Source organism: Canis lupus, chromosome 1 (genome assembly GCF_003254725.2).
Source record: "Canis lupus dingo isolate Sandy chromosome 1, ASM325472v2, whole genome shotgun sequence".
Taxonomy (NCBI): domain Eukaryota; kingdom Metazoa; phylum Chordata; class Mammalia; order Carnivora; family Canidae; genus Canis; species Canis lupus.
The window spans coordinates 38360150-38382617 of record NC_064243.1 but is presented as its reverse complement, the minus strand read 5'-3'; the positions used below and the strand labels follow the sequence as shown (position 1 = coordinate 38382617).

Sequence of the window (22468 nt, the reverse complement as noted above, 5' to 3'; positions counted from 1 at the left end):
AAATGGGACTCTATTGGTCACTGTAGTTACTTTCCTTCAGTCTGGTCTTTGAAAAAAGTAGACTTCCAGGCACTATATATTATGTTTGATCTGGTGCTGGGGCAGAACTTAACAGGAACCATATTTTTTCCTAAGTTCCTATGTAGATAGAACAGGACCATAACCAGAATATCTAGTTAGAAATCACACAATGGACTTGGGTTTGAATCCTTACAGACTTTGGTAAATTGTCTTAAGAGGTAATAGTACAGTGTTGAAAGGACAAATGGTGAAGTCAGACTACTTGGGTGGGAATCCTGGCTCTGTCATTTGCTAGCTGTGTAACCAACAGATACATTACTTATACTCTACCTCTCCATTACCTCATCTGTAAAACAGGGAAGTAATAGTAAGTCCCTCACTGTAGTTACATTGAATAAATAAAAAATATTATTTATAAAGGGCTGGCATGGTGTCAGAAGAATTGTAATTGTTAAATGTGTGTGTATGTGTGTGTGTGTGTGTGTGTATTTTTAAACTGTTATCTTAGTTATCTCAGCTGTACTGTCAGGTAGTAATAAAGGGGTTGATTTTCAAGCTTGGGTTAGAGCATTAAAGTAAGAATGACATTTTGCATCTCACCCTTCCAATATCGGTAGCAGTTACCTTAAAAGAAAAGGTGAAGCTGCAAGACATTTCAGTCAGTCTTCCCAGCAAAGTGTCTTTCTTACTAGTGTCAATCTTGAGGGCCTAGGCTTAAATCTTATGTCCTCCCTTATTAGGACACTTCATCACTACATTATAATTGAAGCTATAGTTTATAGACTGAGGAAGAGAGAGGTGGTCATTTTATGAGGCCCAGGAGACTTCAGAGCAAGTATAGGACTGGCTGATAGGAAACACAGTGAGCTCAGAATGCTCAAGGAATCCTACCACTCTTGACACCATAAACTTTACATAGAAAGCACAGGACATTCTATGTATTTTTTTTTCTGATATTTCACTGATATTTTATGTTAACACTTATTACAAAACTCTACATTAATGTAAAAAAAAAACCCTCATTTTTTCAACTGTAAAAAAAAAGTCTAAAATGGAGCAGTCTCCATTTGAATGAAGAAAAAAATTGAGAATTGAGTTTTCCTTGGATCTATGTTGAGATTAAAAACCACACTGAAAGATTACCACCAAAACCAAAGTTATACATAAAATAGGAAATAGAGCAGTAATTTCTGAGGATGTAAAATAATTAAATATAACTGTATAAGTAACCTGAGTTTAAAAAACTGAATAAAGTTAACATGTTTCCCAGAAACCATAAACATAAAAATTGGCATGGCAAAAAGAAAAACTTGCCAATAACATAAAAAGCAAGCAAGAACGTTACCAAAGAACTTCCAATAATGTTCTTAGTCTAAGAAATGTGTTAACTGAAGACTCTCAAATATTCAAGCTCAGATGTTTCACGTTACATATTCTATTCAAAACACAGAAGAAAGAGAGGAACTAGTCACCATATTTAACAAAGCAAATATAACCTCGAGGTCAAATATGGGGCAGAGAAATTATTTCTAAAACTGTAATTATATACAAGGTTCCTTTCATGCAAGGTAAAATTCCCATATAATTAAATTCTAAAAGTTCTTTGATTAATAAGTATATGTAGGAAAGTCCCTTCTAATTTTTTATATTATATGACAGTAAGTACCATTAAGACAAAATATTTTAAAAATTTGGTTGAAAAAATATTATGCTATAGTGCTAGTACATAATTAAAGCAATTTAACTATTACCAACTGATTTACTATAAAACCACAAAAAGATAATCATTTCCCATTTATGAAGAGCCCATTGCCCAAGAATAAACCATCTTATTTAAATAATGACCAGAGGTGCTAACAGTCAGCCAACGTTAATATGACTTAACAGGGTTCAATTTACAACATGTAGACAATATGGATGCTACTTCTGTTAAATTTTTGAAATTTAACTTTACTCTACATTATCATGAGAAAAGGTAAATCTATTTCAACTGCCCTGAAATGCATCTCATTTAATATAATTCAAGGAATGTATGGTAGGCATTTTTGAGGAAAGAACATAACAGTATAATAAGAATTTTAGATTTAAATCAAAGATTGAATTTATTCTCTTTTTGTAAAACAGTGCTTCTCAAGCCTTTAAAAATCTTCAGAGAATATTCAAATTTTTATGACCAACCAAAAAATCTTAAGAGATTGATTACGTCCTCAAAGTTTGATTATGTTTTGTCTTCCAAATTGGAATTTTAAATTTTAAACTGAAAATCTTGGACTAGGTAATTCATTTCAAAGTATATTCATAGAACCAGTAGAAAGGATTAATATAAAACACTATCAATCACTTTTACTTGTGTGTGGGAGGGAAGGAAGAGTTTTAAGAAAATTCCCATTTAACTCAAGGATAGTGCAGATTACAGAATAAAAAAGTCAATATTTTAGAGAACTATTTCCTTGAAATTGAGGGTTTTGAAAATTTGAGAAAGATGAAATAAAGCTAGGAGAAAATACAAATAAAACTATAGAGGAAAAAGATCTCAAAATCTGGAAGTACAGAATTGTACTATTTATGGCATAAATTGAACCCTGCTTTATTTTAAATAAAGCAAAAATAAAAATAGAATAATTCACATTTTAAGTCAGAGGAAGAACTGCAACCCCAATTTAACTGATTTTTAATAATTACTGCCCCAATGAGTTTAGAAGAAACAGCCCAAGAGGTTATTGTTTAGCACAGAAGTAACAAATTAATATATACAAAATGCAATGCATTAGATCATTTTTTGGTGTTGAGTAACACTGCATATAGCAAGGATTAGAAACAAAAGAGAAATTTCTATTTCCTACCTATATCACTGGCTACCATCTTGGAAAACTTTCTGCTTTTGGTCTTCACTGAAAATAATATTTTGATATAAAATGTCAAAATCTATTCAAAGTAAACTAAATGAATTAAAAATAATTAAAAGAAAATACTTTAAAATAAAGATACTATACCCTTTTCTATAAAATTATTCATTTTTTGTTCATCATCTGAATTGTGTGGTGATGAAGAACCTACACAAACGAAGACAATGGAAGGAACAGGCATATCGTCAGTCACAAACACTGAGTTGTCATAGGGAAAAGTACAAACAAAATAATCTGGTAACTTGTAAGATAAGTTTCCATATTATTGGCCACAAGAAAAGGTCATGCATATAATTAATAACAACTCCTCTAATACTATAGTAAGAATAGCAAACAGTAGTACATTATCTTTCATGGTAGAGAAATCCCTAATCTAGAACAATTTTTCCTTAAGTTGCAACCATTTAGAAAAATCTTGGCATAGATATTAGAGAACAGATAAAGAAAAATCTAAGCAGCTATTAACTCTTTCTGAAAGAAAAGCAGCAATTAACTCTTTCTGAAAAAAAAAATGCAAAAATTCTTTGATGTTAAATGAATATGGTTCATCTAGAACTAAGAATCTCATGCAAGAAGTATTCTGGCAACTTATTTTAGAGTTAACTTTCTATATACAAATTTTAAAATCATATATAAGCCTATTATTACCACAATGATCTTTAAAATACTGAGGATAATACGTATAATTTTAGGTATGTTCAAATATTTACTTACGTTTAAGGAGGTAACAAATATTTCATTTTATTCTGGCTGTGACTCCCAATAAGTTTATCTAATATTTTTATAATTAAGATTTGACATTTTTCCTCAAACAAGGTGTTTCTAAAATAAATGTTTTATTTATAAATGTAATCTTAAGTAGTATTCTAGTTGACAACTTTTACTAAACAATCTATTCTTTATAACAGCAGCACATTTCAAATGACATCTCACCTATAAATTTTCAATCTCTTTGCTATAAATCATCTTCCCTCTTTTTAAATTCCAATAATCATTTATCAGTACATGTCTCTTATGATGTTCCTCACTTATACCTCATATTTTAAAAAGTTAATACACATGTGCCCTTTTCCCACTGCACTGCACATCTGGGCCTCCATTTGATTTATCTTTGCATCCCCTTTGCACTCAGCAGAGTGCTTTGTACACAGCAATCTCCAAGTAAACATTTGTTGAATGAATAAAAAGCTTCTGATAGAAGCAAATGCCTGGAACATAACTAGAAGTAAATAAAAAAGTTTTTCTGTACTTTTCTTCCTTTTTATCCCAGTGAAAGTACTGAGCCTCAATCAATAAGGTCAAAGTTTGACCTTCCATTCTCCCACAAAAATCATACTTTCTTTGGCCAAGTGGAAAATATCCTTAAAATCTTTCCACAGACCAAGTAAAACCTGTAACATTGGCAGTATCCAATTTCTTCTATAATAGTCTTAGAAGATTACTCTTTAAAAAACCATGTTATTTTTGCTAAGTAGTATTTATGGATCCTCATAAATCCTATATCAAAAAATATCCCATAAGTAACACTGAGCTCAGTAACATTTTCAGGAAAAGAAATGGGTATACTTGTTTTTCAAATAAGATAATAGTTATAAGATGTTATAACTATTTTAAAATATCATAGTCACCTCTGATATTAAATAGCCACAGGAAGGTAAAAAAAATTATACTTATTTTATCTGATATCATCTTAGAGCAACAATTAGATAACATATCTAAATGTGAATATAAAATTATACAAATTGTTTTTTAATATTTCCAAAATATTTTCAACATAAATCATAAAAGTAAAGAAAATATTTCCCCTAAATGAAAATTGCCCACTGCTGGTCTTCAGAATTTTTGTCAAAATTCCAAAAATGAAAAAAAAAAAAACCACCCAAAATTCCAAAAATGCTTTCAGCATATCCCATTTGAATATACTTACCAAATAATTATGATTAAATAAACACAGAAAAAAATAAACACAGAAAATATTTATAGCTTTTTTGGGGGGGTACATGGTAACCCCTAATGGCAGAATTTATATTATGGTTTATGTGGCCCTGAGTTTTCTTCAAACTGAAATAACCTAACAAAAGTTTTTATCATTTTCACATTTACACACACACATACACACACGTTTGATGCAGTCCTAAAACAAAATTCCAGTATTTTGAAAGTGCTCAGTAAGCAATCTAAGTTCTTTGAAATACAAAGATCAAATAGAGATAGCAGAAGTTATTTCCCATGTTAATTCAGGATGGCAAAATTAATATTCTGTTTCAGAGACTGCCAGTTTATTTAAAAACAAATGGAAAAAACTAAATTGTATTTGTTAACTTGGATTTTCTCAGGATGCTTTTTGAATTGAGCTTTAATACTGAACCGTTAAAACTGCTGAGATCACCAATTTTGATTATGAGATTTAAATGCTTTTCAAAAAGTTTCTCTTCATTTATATTATTATTTTGAATAAACACACTGATTTTGATAAAGGGCATATGTATGACTACTTTTCATTTTTGTAATAGTGGTCCTCCTCTTAGTATTTATTTATGAGTGACTCAGTTGAACTTCCATTCCAACCCACTTTTAAACATTTCTTTTCTCCCATACATTGTTTTCTATTAACTATACTGGTTTTATAATCTATATTGTATCCTTTAATTATTTATTTATCTATATCTTACCACACTGCAGAAAGTACTTGAAGCTAGGAATTTAATTATTACTTTACATGGTTTTACATGATGCTTTGTGGTTCTTCTGATTCACCTCAAACTTACCCCTTCCGTTCTTCTCATTTGACCATCCTAAATTAGTAGAATTTACATGTATTGGTGAGAGGAATGTTACTAAATTATTCCTTTATTTCTTTATTAGAATGCTAACAAGAATGAATGTAAAAAAATTTACCAATGGGCAAAGAGTAAGACAACTGGCCAAAGATGAGTAGTGAGAATTACTATTAGAATTACTATTAGAATTACTAATAGAATTACTATTTCAAAATGGGCAAGCAGTGAAAGACATAGCTATAAGAATATAGTGTCAACAGGTTGCTTTCCAGAGTTTTATCCTAGTTTCTACTGTATGTTTCACTACGTATGCATGAGTGACATCTATCTTCTGCTCTATGAAACATGTTTCAGGCACAACTACTGTCTACTAAAGTCTGATTTGTTTTTTTGTAAAAGTTGTCTCTCCATATTGATAGGCAGGAATGTATATATGTATATGTATATATCTGTATGTGTATATCTGTATGTCTTCAGAATATTCTTGTATCTTTCAGTGCATAATCAAAGACTAAATAGTTTTCTACTAAGATAAGAATTTGTGATTTATCAATGATTTTTACACTCACAATTTTTACCTTGCAGTTCAAATTCACTGAAACAATAAAACACCTAGTGTCATATAAATTCTGTATGTTAAAACTATATTGTCCTTTCACGTGGATCAAAAAAATATGGTTGAAAATGTTCAACAATGTTTGAATTTCTCAGAAAAGATTTGGAGGGTTTTTACTTTTATGAACTTTTTATATTTACAGACTTATATTTTAATATACTTAAATACTTCTCTATAATTACCTCTTGTTGGTTATTTCAAATTGATAGATGAATATACCTATTCAAAGTTTGGCTTAGGATAATGAGTATTAGTTTATTTAGGCTGAGTCTTGTTAAAACAATTTTGACAGTCATTTAATATACTAAAAGATAATTCCATGACCAAATTATCTAGTTTGGCTTTTAGCCTTAACATATTGACAACTGCATTCACAAGGCCTTTAGAGAAGGTAAGATCAGAATAGTGCTGTAGGTAGATGGACAAAGAACAGCAATAATGAAAAGATACTACAGTTCTGAAATCCAAATTCAGAAATAACTCTAGTTCTGTGAGATCGGATATACAATTATTTGCTCCATATTATTCATTCAAACTTTACTGTACCAATGTTCAGACTTAACATTAGGTGCTATGTTAATTCCTGTGGTTCTATGTTTCATTAATGAGTGAATTTAAATATGAAATTTAAAGATTAAGAAAACCAGAAGGTGGATATATCTTAAGGTATAACTTGTGCAATATTAGGAAAATGCAATTTCAAGAAGAAACATCACAAAAGCTTTTAGAGTCCTATGTCTAATAAACTGCTAAACCGAAATATCAGAGTAAACTAAAATGCACTTCTCAATATTTCCCATGCTTATAATGATTTCTGATGTAGTAGAATCAGCCAATGAAGGATCAAAATCTATCTAATAACCATGTTACTTTGTCCTAAGAACAATCTTTCTAGTTGAAAGCTGATAAATATTCCCAGCCAGAACGATTTAATATGGTTGTTAAAATTGTGAAGTCAACCTTAGTAAAGACTGGCAAAGTTTCTATACACTTAAAATAATAAAATCACAATCCTCTTAACGTTAAGGAGATTGAAAAGATATTAAAAATTATGTTCTACTGAAATATTATTACACACATAGGTCACATAAAGACCTATATGGACAAAAAAGGATAACTGCCTTAAAATAGCTATACAGTTATATTAAATATCACTTTGACCAAAACCATATATAATTAGTCTACAACTATTCTGTCTACAGTTACCATTAGATTATAAATGTTCAAGATCTTTGATATTTAAATGGGCACTATTCAGGAATTAGAGCACTATTCTACTAGATGACCTCAGGCCTGCGGAGCAAAGACAAGACTGTACATTAACCAAACCATTTGATCCAATGGTGAGGAGTAAAATATATTTTCCTTAAAAGATATAAATATAAGAAAGCTGAATACACAGTTGTATGACTCTTAATGGGTAATAGCTGTGAAATTTTATCTAGTGCATTTCTTTTCACTTAATGAGAATGCAAAAAATAGTTATCCTTTTAAGAATAAATAAGTGACATAAAAGTTCCTTCTAGGTGTTACTTTAAATGCTTATCTGTAAAAAGGAATTTTGATACACTGTATTATTTTTTATAGAATTATAGTTATTAATGAAATAAAAAACAAATTACCAGAAGTTGGAGATTTGCAGCGATCCTCTGGGACTACAGTTCCTTCACTAATATCACATAGACCTGCTAAAAAAACAGAACCAAACACCAAGTCACAACACAAATTTACGTAAGTGCAGCTGTATTTCCTATTTACACTACACATTTAATGACTGTCTTTGTCAAAAACTCAGTTGAATAGACTGTACTGGCTGGCATTGATACTATGCCCATTAATCTTGAGATAGGAAATGAAACATTTTGATATTAAAACACCTCAAAATAATATAGGAGTCACCAGCTAAAGAAAAATAAAACTTCCAAGAGATAATTTACTATTCTTCAAGGACATTAGACATAAAGTAGGACTTTGTTTAAAATCAGTAATTTGAGAGTATATGATAGACATTAGATTTCTCTTGAGGGAAAATAAATATTTGGTAATAAATTTGGTAATTTTTACATCATAGAAACTCTCAACTCAAGCCTCAATGTGGTTTCTGCAATGTTTCCAATGCCCTCCTTGAATATTTTTGAATAATTAAAATATTTTGTGCCTCCACATTTGCAATATTTAAAAGACTGTATGTTACTTGTCATATATAAGATAATGTAAATGTAAAATATTGTACTTTACTTACTATACCTCTTAAAAACTCTACTGCACATTTTTATTTTTATTTATTTTTTTAAGATTTATCATTCATTCATTCATTCATAGAGACACACACACACAGAGACAGAGAGAGAGAGAGAGAGAGAGGCAGAGACACAGGTAGAGGGAGAAGCAGGCTCCAAGCAGGGAGTCTGACGTGGACTTGATCCCAGGTCTCCAGGATTATGACCCAGGCCGAAGGTGGCGCTAAACCGCTGGGCCACCAGGGCTACCCCTCTACTGCACATTTTTAAAGAGCTCTAAAGAAATACTTCCTTTTCACAGATATGTATGAACTTTATAAAACTAATATATCTTATACGATGGCCTAGATTCTTAAGAGAAACGATATGCTATGGCTTTTTATGCTGTAGACAAGAAAAAGACATGGCAACATGCAGAGTAAATAATTAGTATGGCTATTAAGTTGCTTAGTGACTGGAATGAAAAGAATTCCTGCAAATTCTTTAAAAAGAGAAAAGACCTCAGAAGAAGTTAACCATCATGCTGACATATGTGCATGTATGACCAGTATCCATTTTTCCAATCCTTCAGTAAAAGACATATCACAATCCAGTCACTAAGAAAATTTTTATAACATTTTCAGAGAACACAGAATAATGAATTCGGTTTATAAGAAGAGTTTTCTATTTTGAGTTATATATTATTTTTATTCACTAGGAAATTTTCAAATGAAAATCAGTAACTTTTTTTTTTTTTTTCTTTTCAGCACTCATTAAACTAATGGTTCTGGGAGAAAAAAACCCAAAAAATTAGTTTCATAGTTCAAAGAACAATGGATGGAATTTTAGGTATGCATTTAATCTTTGACAAAATACTGTTTATGTAAATGAATTTCTTCTTGATAGAAACTCAAATAACAGGTCTTTAAACAGTAGTGATATACAGAAACAAGTGTCCATCGATGGAAGCATTGCTAAAGAAAATGTGGAGTATATAAAAATGTGGGTAGTATATATACACAAACACATATACATACATATATACATTCACACACACAATGCAATGTATTCAGCCATAAAAGATTTAAATTGTGCCATCTGTGACAACATGGATGGACCTCAAAGACATATGTTAAATAGAATATGTCAGAGAAAGACAATTACTGTATGATCTCACTTATATGATACAGCAGAATCTAACCCCACCCCTCAAAAAAGCCCCCAAACAAAAAAACTCATAGATACAGAGAACAAACTGATGATTGCCATAAACAGAGTGTGGAGGGTGGGAGAAATAGGTAAAAAGGGTCAAATGTACAGAATTCCAGTTACAGTATATGATAGTGTATTAGATATTTGAAAGCTACTAAGAGTGGAAGTAAGTTCTCATTACAAGGAAAAATGAATTTGTAACTATGTAATAAGGTAAGGAATGTTAGAGCTACTGTGGTGATCATTTTGCAATGTATACAAATATAAAATCGTTATTTGAAACTAATATAATGATTATATGCCAATTATATCTTAATAATAAATAGTAGTGATAGTATACTCTAGTATTATAGTGTGCCTAGCGCTGAGTAAAAATAACAAATTTCAAAATTTTAAGCCTTTCACATCTGGCTCAGGGTAAAAGTCAAGTAAAACCCTATATGGCTGATTGATGTATATGATCCTATAGTCTATACTATGTGGCTATGGTATTGGTTTAAGTTTATTATTTCTACCTACAGTATCTTCATGGGTCTTTATTCTGTCATCAAATGTAGTAGTTACTCTTTAGAAACAATAAGCATACCTTCTTTATCATATGTTTAAATAGGTAGCTTAATTTACTATTTAAAATGTTCAACAAAGTATAATTATATATTATTCAGCATAATAGATCCATCTACTGAGGCACAATACACTGAAGTTAATGTGAAGCTACAAACTGACCTGTGAAGCTACAAACTGATAGCAGGGTTTAATCTGGGAGCTAGCAAACTGTGAAGCTACAAACTGATAGCATGGTTTAATCTGGGAGCTAGCAAACCTGTTCTGTGAAGGTCCAGATTGGTTTTGAGGCCAGCTAAGCAAATAAGCATGATGTTTTTCTAATTAAACAGTACTGGCAAAAACTGGCAGTGGGCCAGATCTGGCTCATGGACAGTAGTTTGCTGATTCCTGGTTTAATGAATCTTGTAATTGTCAAACTAAAGTAGGTCACTTCCATCTGTCTGTTTCAAAAAAAATATACATGGAATTCTTTATTTAGAATCTGGTTAACTTCAGGAAACCTTATGTCAACAGGCTGCTATGAGACATCAATATAGTTATGAGATTAAAAAAGTAACATCAATTTTGGTACAATTTACTTTTAAAGGATTCCTGTTGACCTTAAATGATATCTCTATTTTCAATATGCGCACAAACCATTCCAGAATATTTGACTGATTTGTACATTAAACTTACTGATTTATTTGACCTTAATCAACTTGGGTATTGTTAACAAATTCTCTTGGTATGTTTTTATTACCTTTATTACCTTTATTACCTTTATTACCTTATCACTTTTTATTACCAAGGTCTGCCTTACAAACATAATGTATGTATGTAAGTTTAGATTTTCATTTCTCTTAATTATTTTTCATACTTTCCAGAAAGATAAATCATTCCTCTTATTGGATAGTTGAGAAACAAAGTTATTTACCTCTACTTTCTGTTTTTCAACTATAATTTCAAATGATCCCTAGGGTCCTAATCCTTCTTTAATTATATTTTCACTGAAACCAAACATTTTGCTATTTCCCATTTTTTGAAGACCAGCTTATATTCAACACAGTACTGACTGATTATGCAACACTTATTTATGCATCCTTGATTATATCCCTCATTTATTAAATATTGTGTTTTGGTTTGCTTCTTATAATAGATAACATACACACACACACAGAAATATCAAGTAGTATTACTGGGCTTCACAGCTATTTCTCTTTTTCTATTCTACTGAACATACTGAAGAATTGAAATTAATTGCAATTGTATAAGCCAAATCTTCATTTTTAGAGTCACTTCTGTAACTTTTGAAAATATTTTTCCTAAAGTACACACAATTTTGTCCCTCTAATTTCCTTCTTTAGAATTATCAACTTCCAAGACTAAATAAGTTTCTTCTCATTGGTTTATCACTTTCATATCACTAAGAAGATCTTACTTGGGGGTTAGAATTATAGTCAGAATAGAAATTTTCCCTTTCGTGTCCTTCACTGAATGAAAATGTGGCTAGCAAAACAAGACATGTATTATCGTATTTCACTTTTGTTATTATTAAGACTTCCAGCAGATCTACAGGTAGTTGAAATAATTTACCACTATTTGTCCCTGTAACAATCTCATAATTTTTATTATGAAAATACTGTATACATTTCAGTTATGGGCTCAACTGTATTTTAATGCAGTTGTAAAACACATAAACAGTAATGTTTATAAAATAATTTCATGAGTAACACCTTACTGTTTATGAAAACATAATAGAATCTACTAGTAGTAAAAATATTACCCCAAACTAATCTCTAAAGTAGATCGAATTTGGTGGTATTTGGGCTACACTTCCAAAACATATTAAAAAATACACACTTCTGCAAGAATATCATTTTTATCAATGCAATTAAAGCATTTTGATACCAATTATGTTATACTTAATTTTATTTGAAATAAATTATATTTTAGAATTAAGGCACAAATGTTTTTAAAATGTTAAAGCACATTTTAAAATGACTTTCTTTTAATTTTAAGACATAATTCTAATAGTTACAAGTGAGCTTAAGTAAATATCTCAAATAGTTCTCCTGTGCCTAAACATCTAACTCTTCAATATAAAATAAAGCAAATAATAACATAAATAATATTATGAGATTTATTACAGAATATAGGATGCAATAAAATTTAAGAAAAAATATATTTGGTATCACATGATAAAACTGGTCTCTAAACTTGGATAAGTTTAGGTATTTAATTTTTAGCAGTTTTAAGAAACTATGAGGTATCAAGGAGAAAAGAAATTAATTTTAGAAGCAATAAAGTTTTTACACAGGTTTGTGGTAAAATTGCTAAAAGTACTTGCCTCCTCTATCATGACAATATTTTAACTTTCTAACACTAAATATTAGTTTCTTTTGCCTTATAAAGAAACTGGATTGGGACGTAAACATTTCAATAGCTTTTTTTCATATACATATGATGATAAATTTAAGTAATGAGTATATCATTTTAGATATATAATGTTTTAATAAGCTGTTTTTAAAATAAATGAAAAAAATTATTTTACATACAACAAATAAACATGCCATGACGTTACTGACATGAAATAAAGAACTTACATAAAGAAGACTGGAGTTTTTTCACAGATTCAGAATATAAGCTAGAAAGGCCGTACATGCAAGAAGTCACAATCAGCATGCCTTAGTGAAGCAATGAAAAGTAAAGAAAAAAAAGGAGACAAAGTACTAGAATGGTATGGTTGGGACAATTTCTGCTGAAGATAACACATGACAAAATGGTCACACACAAAAATAAAAATGGGAAAAACTCAAGCATCAGGCCAAAGTGATAGTAAGGTCTATATTCCATCTTTTTTTTTCTTTCTCATAAATTGTGATACAGGTAGTATTTTCTATTTATGCCATGAGACCAAATGAGAAATGAATCTCAGAATTTAAATTCAGAGAGACTGAGTTATAAGTATAGAACACATCTTCCCAGTGTTTCAGTGCACACTGGCATTCTGCATATTGGCCAAATCTGCCCAAGATAGGGTTCCCCTCAATCCCTGGTCCAGCTGAACAGGTCCTGTGGAGACTGGAGCCTATACTGGAGCAATTACTGCAGTAATTGCTGAAGGCCTCACTAATATGACCCTATGTGCCAGAGATCCAATGCCATGAAGTTAAAAAAAAAAAAAAAAATCAAGTGAGGAATACTGGTATAGACCACCAACTAGACATATTAATACACTTAAAATTAAGATGAACTGGATGCTTGCGTGGCTCGGTTCAGTGTCTGCCTTCAGCTCAGGTCATGAGCCCAGGGCCCTGGGATGAAGACCAACATTGGCTCCCTGCTCAGCAGGGAGTCTGCTTCTCCCTCCCCCTCGGATCCTCCCATCCCCCACGGATCCTCCCATCCCCTTGTGCTGGTCTTTCATGCTGTCTCTCAAATAGTTAAGTCTTTAAAAAAATTTTTTAAAATAATATAAAATTAAGGCTAATTACCTAGCAAATACAAAAGAATGCTATACAGAAAATCATTGGATCTTGGTTTGTATTGAATCAAGGCTACCTGAGAACACTGAATTTTCATAGAACTCAAACTCATTTTTGCATTTACATTTTTTTCTGCATGGGAAATAATCCCTTAAAATTACATCGTTTCAACAATGAATTTTTGGTCTTATAATACCAATCAATAAAAGGGGCAATACTTTGAGATTAACTTTTGTTCCATAATAAGACAAATTTTCATCTCATTATAATTTAGCTGAAGAAGCTTGCCACTGTGGTTCTTTCCCAACATTAATTAAAATCCTAGGATATTTAAAACAAAAGCAAAATCTAAAAGCAATACAAAATAAAGAAGGCTCAAACCTTTTACAAGTTTTGACAGTTTACATATATAGACTAAGTCAGACAAGGTATTTATCTAACTTTAGTATTTATATTCACATAAGTAACTCAGTATTTATAGAAATCCTAAAACTCAAGATTTTTTTCTTTATACCTCCTGAAGGTTGTCGAGATTTACGAGGAGACCGGGGTTCTCTCCGGTAAGGATCATTGGAGCCATACAATTCAATAGTGCCCAGATTGAGGAGTACTGCTTTCTGGAGGTAGTCTACCATTGCAATGCCATTACAATTGCCAAAAACTACCCTGGGAATAGGAAAAGAGCAAATATTTTAGCATAAATAAGTAATTATAAGGAAATGTACCTGTATAAGGCTGAAAAGAAGAAGGATGGGTTTTTCAGAAAATTCCTCTTTGTATCTAAAGATTATCAAGGACATGAAAATACAGATAACATATGCTTTTTCATGGAACAATGTATATCTTCTACAGACATTAATGATTACAAGTCGATGTTGTTAAAAAAAATGTTGGCGTAGGAAACTGAAACTTGATCACAGACATAAATCCCCATTCTAATCAATGTGACATCTATTTTTCTGACTTAGGGGCATTTGGGAAGCTTGAGGGAAGGCCCATTCCCTTCTAGGGAAGTGGAACATTTTATCTCTGGGAAAGTTTTGATAATCTATACAGTCAAAAATAAAAAATAGCATAAATCTTGGAGGTCTCCCTTTGGAGTACTCCAGATATCTTCCCGATTATAAGTCAGGAACTATAAACCAAACAACTACGAATAAAGGAATGTAACTCTTTTAAGATGTCTTAAACCAGGAGTTGAAAACTGAAATGTATACAGAGACTCTGTAAGTAATACAAACAGGCCAGACAAGGACTGTGGTGAACTAGAGAGAATATGACCCATCTATCTAAGTGGGAAAAGTCTGAATTCTGTTCATGTTGACCACTGCCAAGCAGGAATGGAGACATGGGCCAGATAATCAGATTTTTCAGTTAAAGCTCTAAATATGGATTTCACATTAAATAGTCTTGGCAGCTAGTTCAAATATTAAAAAGGTACAAGGGAGGGACTAAATAAAACGTTAACTGTGTGCCCATGAGCCTGTGATCAATCGATTTGTAACTTCCTTTGAAACTTCTGACAGCTCTTTTTATTATTCCCTCTTTCTTTATAGTTGTGCAATGAAATATTAAAAAGGAGGTTTGTGTTCTTACATTGTGGGGTAGCAAATGAAAGATTTGCTGAGAGATGACCTGAGAGATGACCATCTCAGACTACAGCCAGTCTTAACTGGTATAAAACTACAGGGATAGGGTGAGTGGTAGTAGTTCCAGGAGGAAGAAGAAAGATGAACGAGTCTTCAGGGCTAACATCAAAGAAGACAACAGTGACCCACATACTGAGAAATAGCCCTGGAACTACATAGTGTGTGGCTTCTCTTTTACCACAATGTTGATTTTTAAACAAACAAAAGTACTTTGTAAGTCTACCAAATTATAATAGAAAGTATGAATAATTAATACTCAATACTTGAGGGTATGAATTGATAAAGCAACTATAGTATAAATACTTTATCAAACTATTACTATGCCTTTATAATTTATACACGTGAATTTTGGAAGTAGAAGAAATTATATAGCTCTGGTTCAACATTTATAGAATTAGCTTATAACAAAGTCTTCAGAGTTGATGTTATTAGACCTCTATTATACTGAGCATTAAGAAGGAAATTGTTTCTCAGAGTTTATCCAGGAGAAGACATGTTGACTTTATTTTTTATTTATTTATTTTTTTTAAATAAATTTTTATTTATTTATGATAGTCACAGAGAGAGAAAGAGAGAGGCAGAGGAAGAAGCAGGCTCCATGCACCGGGAGCCCGACGTGGGACTCGATCCCGGGTCTCCAGGATCGCGCCCTGGGCCAAAGGCAGGCGCCAAACCGCTGCGCCACCCAGGGATCCCCACATGTTGACTTTGAACCTTTATCTTAATTTATCATGAAGCACTATAAGTATATCCTGAGTAATTTATTTGGAACAGAATTATTTTCCAAATAAACACTAAATATGATCTGAAATTAAACAACTTTTTATACAATTTTTTAACTGATGCTCTAATAAAAGTCATCCTGTTTTTAAAAATGAAAAAAATGTATGGCATAGTATGAAGAGACTGAAAAACACATAAATTATACTTACAATCCATATGAAGAATTGACTGCCAGGCTGGTTATTTGTTGTGGTGGTTCTCCACCCACCCATACCAACTGAATAACTAGTTCTGTTTGATAACCTGGAGACTGCTTAAGTGGTGAATTTTTAACTCTGTAATAAAGGAAAACATATTATCTTTTAACCCATCTTCAAGTATCTTATTAACTTCTGTAATTATAAAGTCATGCATAAATATGCAAACAGTAATTTATATATGAAATTGTACTAAATATACAAAAATGAAAAAAAGCTAAATCCTGTTCTCTAGAGGCATTTAATCTAGTTGGAGACAAAGTATGTACATAAATAACAAAAGTAAGAAATCATACATAAGTTCCCATTACAGACTGGGGGGTTGGAAGTAGGGAGGGAGAAAAAGACCATGGGTAGGAAGGGGAGGGAGGAATGGGGAAAGGAATAAGGAGAATGAGAAGCCTATGAATTAAGAAGAGGAAAGAAAAATCAAGTTGGAAAAAAATTCAAGTTAGAAAAATAGACTTAAATATATGGTTTAACAAAATTAAAAGTAGCCAAAACATAGTGAGTACAAAAATTAAAAAAAAAAAAGTGACAAATTTACTTTTGTGTGCATGATGCTTTCACTATTAAAAAAATGTACTCTTGGGCAGCCCAGGCGGCTCAGCGGTTTAGCGCTGCCTTCAGCCCGGGACCTGATCCTGGAGACCCGGGATTGAGTCCCACGTCGGGCTCCCTGCGTGGAGCCTGCTTCTCTCTCTGCTTGTGTCTCTACCTCTCTCTCTCTCTCTCTCTGTCTCTCATGGATAAATAAAATCTTTAAAAAGAAAATTAAAAAAAGATTAAAAAATAAATAAAATAAAATAAAGTACTCTTTAAGTTGATAGTAATTTTGGTTGTAGACTCTTTCCCCAATAATTGCTGAATAGGTGCTCAAAATATATTGCTTTTGCAAACATATGCAAACTAGTAGTAGGAAACCCACAGTCAAAGATTAACAAGTGTGTAAGTTTGCTCATAGTGGAGGTATGTGTAGTAACAGTGAGAAATCAATATAGCAAGATAGGCTAGGTCCAGACTTTAAAGGGTCTTCAAAGCCTGGCTGCAAAGGTCTGATGTTGGTAGAAAGAACTGAGGGCTTTTGAAAAGCTAGAGTCTAAATTCTGGTTTTGCCATTTTCCAGATGTCTTTTTTTTTTTTTTCTTTTAAAGACTTTATTTTTTTTATTCATGAGAGAGACACGCACACACACAGGCAGAGATATAGGCAGAGGGAGAAGCAGGCTCCATGAGGGAGCCCGATGCAGGACTTGATCCCAGGACTCCAGGATCATGCCCTGAGCCAAAAGCAGACACTCAACCACCGAGCCACCTAGGTGTCCTTCCAGTTGTCTTCTTATTGTCCAAATTTTAGAGTAAACATGAATCATTGAGGGTGCTCCAAAAATGAACGGAGTTACAGTCACTTCGTGCAATATCTATAAGGCAGGACACTCAGAACTGTATGCTCAATGAGCAGACGTTCTGGCTTTTCTCAGGGAAATACCACTAATCAGTGGTGGCTGTCCATCTCAAGATATAGAAATGAAAATAGAGTATTCTTCAGAATAGAAGAATCTGTGTTATTTTTTCCTTGGATAAATTAGGTAAGGTTCAAAGAAGTGTCCACCTTCTTCTAGCATATTTAACATGCACATTAGATTAGAGCAGGAACAAAAATACAGGGATAGTATCAGAAGTGCGTACATGGGGACATTTAAAACTTCAGTGATGAAGACATACAAAATTCATGGAATTCTTAATTAGTAAGAATAAACAAACAAACAAAAAATTCTTAAGCAAAAATAAGCCAGTCAAGCCTGCTGCAAAATCCCCAATAGGTAAAAAAATTAGAAATGGGATCAAGAAATAACAGGATAGGTTAGATTTACAAATGCAAAATAGGGACACTTGGGGGCTCAGCAGTTGAATGTCTGCCTTTGGCCCAGGGCATGATCACAGGATCTGGGATCCAGGATGGAGTCTCACATCAGGCTCCTTGCAGGGAGCCTGCTTCTCCCTCTGTCTGTGTCTCTGCCTCTCTCTCTCTCTCTCTGTGTCTCTCATGAATAAATAAATAAAATCTTTAAAATGCAAAATAGGGGATGGGTGGGTATAATATTTTATGTCTACAATGTTTACATGTGAATTATTTTAATATTTTAATATATGTAAATGAAGGTTTTACTTTTTAAAGACAAGGAGCTGAACGTTTATAAAAAGCTCCATAGTTTGTACAAATATATATACATTTGTGAGAGACACAGAGAGAGAGGCAGAGACACAGGCAGAGGGAGAAGCAGGCTCCATGTAGGGAGCCTAACATGGGACTTGATCCCGAGTCTCCAGGATCAGGCCCTGGACTGAAGGTGGCGCTAAACTGCTGAGCCAGGCTGCCCTATACAAATAGATTTTAAATGTATGTTTGGAGACTTTGCTGTTTCAAAATGTCTGTTCGGACTGCAAAAGCCCAATTAAAATACCTAAAAACACAAAATTTTACTGGTTATAGGAATAAATTGAGTAACTAATCTTAAAATGTTTCTTCAAAGGAACAATTACATATGCAAGCATTTTGTATAAAAACAAAGTAGTAATTATTTTAATATCAATTTGATTATATTTCTGACATTTAAAAATTGGCTTTTGGGACTGTGGATGAAAACTATGTGAAGTTAATAAATAACTGCATTTACCAGAAAACTGTTCAGAAGAAAAAAAATGAGGTATAACTCAAATTGCCTGTGATTAAAAAGTCATTGGTAAATTTGTCAATTTTAGACAAAAATCTTAAAAACTTTGCCATAAAAATGTTATCAAAACAAACATCAAAGACAAATTGTACTTTACAGGCTTATAAGACTTGAACTTAACAAAGGCTGGAGAAATACACATTAAAATCAAAGAACATTAATGGAAATTTTACAAATTTAAGTTTAAAGCAAAGCAGTACTGAGTAAGTAACAACATGGAAGAATGTAGAATTCTCTGTATTTCCAATTTCATTCTAGCAAAACATGTGCCAGAACTGTAGCAAAAAGGAGGATGTGTATGTATATACTTGAGAGAGGGCCAAAAAAAAAAAAAAAAAAAACACCCAAAAACCCTGAGACCTTTCTGAGAAATGTGGCTGCTTAACCTGAATGCTTACATTTTTTAGATCAGATCAGAGTCTCCTGTTGGCACTAGTGGCATTCTGACCTGCAAGTTCTTTGTTGCGGGGCACCGTTCTGCACGTTTGAGCATCATCCCTGACCTCTATGCACGAGATGCCAGTAGCACCCTGTTCCTACTGTTGACAACTAATAACGTCTCCAGATATTGCCAATACAATGATGAGGAGCAAAAACATCTCTGTTTGAGAACCACTAACATAGAACACACAATCTCAAATTTATATAAACATATAGATTTTTTTTTTTGAAGTCTGTAATTTTGGGGGCACCTGAGTGGCTTAGGTGGTTAAGTGTCTGCCTTTGGCTCAATCCTGATTTCAGGGTCCTGGGATCTAGCTCTGCATTGGGCTTCCTGCTCAGCAGGGAGTCTGTTTCCTCTCTCCCCCTCTGCTGCTTCCCTCTCCCTACTAGTACTCATGCTAATCTCTCAAATAAATAAATAAAAATCTTTAAAAAAAAGTCTACACCTTTTAAATGACTATGCTATAAAAAAATCTGCCCATATCTTTGGAGTCATTGCAATGCAATGCTAGTTACACAGACATTCTCCACAGCAATTCTTTACTACTCATCAAGAGAAGAAACTCCAGTAGATCTAAAATACAACCAGGACAAAACCTGGTTCTTTTAACAAATGCCAATGATCTCTCATTAGGCCTCCCTACCTTGAATCTACTAATCTGGCTTTTGCACCTCAACTCATGTACTGAATTTCTTTGACATTTTCCATAACCACTTTTTTTAGTTATTACCCCAACTGAACTTCTTTGTAAATGTAATTAATCACAGTCTTATAAAATTTTTCAGTGATCTTAACTTTTTCCTCATTCTTTTATTTCTATGTCATATTTAAGGCTCATATCCTTTAAAACATTTAACAACTCAATAATATAAGTCAGAAAAAGAAAGGATAAGAAAGTTGTACCCAATTTATTCCTGTTTAAAAAAGCAAAATGTATTCATATCCAGAATGCTACAATAAAGGCATTTAAATAATGATACTGGTGTGCTAGAGAAGATTCAGAAAGCCAAGAAAATGATTACAAAATGACTGAATCTCTAAAGACAAAAAAAACAGAACTTTCAGAGCAGTAGAAAGCAGTCTACATATATATTTGATCCACATTGAATCCAGAGTAGAAAACATCTATAGATGTGAAGATTGAGCTATATATACAGAAAAGATCCACGCTGTTCTACGGGTATGTTTACAGATCAAATCTTAGCACTTTAAAGATAAAAATCATGGAATTCAATCATATTCCTTTTGATACCACAGAAGAATGGGTTGTATTAACCACAGCACAACCCAGAAAGAAATGTCATTTTTCTCTATCACAGGAAATTATCACTGTAATAAAGCTTGTAATTTATCTAAATTAAATTTATCTTATTTCCAAAACATCTGTATTTTTTAATAACATACTTTAAACAAGGGACATTATCACGAAGCCCATCAGATGAACTGCTACTGGTAGAAGGATGAGACTGAGGAGGAATGGGCTGAGGAGTGGCGCCCCCCACTGGTGTTGGCAAAGGCGGCGCCTGTTCGCCCTCTGGGGATTCCACATCATTTATTTCATATAACAATCTAACTTCAAGCATCTGTTGTAAAAGAAAGACAGTTCTTCTTTTAATAATTATTCATCTTATACACTTTCCACAAAAGATAGATGGCGATGTAAACACTTAAGTGTTCTTAAAAATTCTAGATAAAATTGACTTCAAATAATTTAAATAGTTCAAAAATTTTAAATGTCAGACATTTGACACTGAAAATAATTAAGAGACTATTACCGGAATGACTTCTGTTATCACTTCTTGTTTGCTGAATCTGTAAATAATGACATGAGCTGAAACTCCAGCTATACACAGCATTCTACTTTCTGGACACCAGGAGATAATCTGAATGGCATATGGATCTTCATCTACAATGTCTGTGTTTGGTCTGTCATCTTTATTTCTTGATTTTTCAAATACTTTAGATGTCTTTAGTTTATATAATACTTGCAGAGTTACTAGAAAAAAACATTTGTTAGATACTTTAATACAAAAAGAATACAAGGTAATATCTAGTCAGTCAAACTATCTAAGGAAAACAGCCTATATTATTTGAACCATATTTTTATTTTCAGGTCTATATTTCTCAATTACACTTTTAGATAATGCAATCACTGTACCTATTGACCAAAAAAAAAAAAAAAAAAAAAAAAAAGGTGTACTATTAAAAACAAAACAAAAAACACATGATAATGAATTAGATAACCTGAAAAAAGACAAATAGATTTTGCAAAAAAAAGTATAAATATAATGAAAATAATAAAGAACATAATTGCTTTCTAAAATGATTTTCTACATATTTTCTCTGTAAAAGGTACTAATAAATATTATCTCACACTTCTATATGATGAAACACAAAAGATCACAAGTTAACTGGATTCTCACTGTTTGCTATATATATTTGGCAAACACTGATGATTCAAACCATTCTTTCCTTTTTTGATATTGTGTAAGCACTATATATATATATATTCTGTCAAGAAAGCACAAATTACTGTTAGTATAAAATCAGGCATTAGGGGGCGCCTGGGTGGCTCAGCGGGTGAGCGTCTCCCTTTGGCTCAGGGCATGATCCTGGAGTTCAGGGATCGAATCCCATGTCATGCTTCCTGCGGGGAGCCTGCTTCTCCCTCTACCTGTGTCTCTACCTCTCTCTCTGTGTCTCTCATGAAAAAACAAATCTTAAAATAAAAACCCAGGCATTAAAATTATTCTACAAATTTCTGTTGATTTGAAATATATTCCCATTTTCATCTCTGATTTAAGGAAATTTTGAAGACAGAATTTGATTACTTTTGTTGAGAATCATTCTTGATTTACTGGTTAATATCCTTATA

At 32.3% G+C, this 22468-nt stretch overlaps 1 protein-coding gene across 4 annotated transcripts in view; it reads right to left on the bottom strand.

The window, feature by feature from the left end:
* STXBP5 (syntaxin binding protein 5) overlaps positions 1-22468 on the bottom strand; it is a 167731-nt gene that overhangs the window by 44750 nt on the left and 100513 nt on the right. For 2 of the 4 annotated variants that reach the window (XM_049113579.1, XM_025422511.3), the window contains exons 15-19: positions 21369-21589; positions 20998-21176; positions 16367-16492; positions 14300-14451; positions 7946-8011 (exon numbers count right to left, since the gene is read on the bottom strand). In XM_049113579.1, coding sequence (XP_048969536.1) covers positions 7946-8011; positions 14300-14451; positions 16367-16492; positions 20998-21176; positions 21369-21589 — 744 coding nt within the window. Of the gene's footprint in view, positions 1-2864; positions 2913-3014; positions 3075-7945; positions 8012-14299; positions 14452-16366; positions 16493-20997; positions 21177-21368; positions 21590-22468 lie in introns of all 4 variants that reach the window. The other 2 variants (XM_025422509.3, XM_025422510.3) reach the window with 2 other exon arrangements.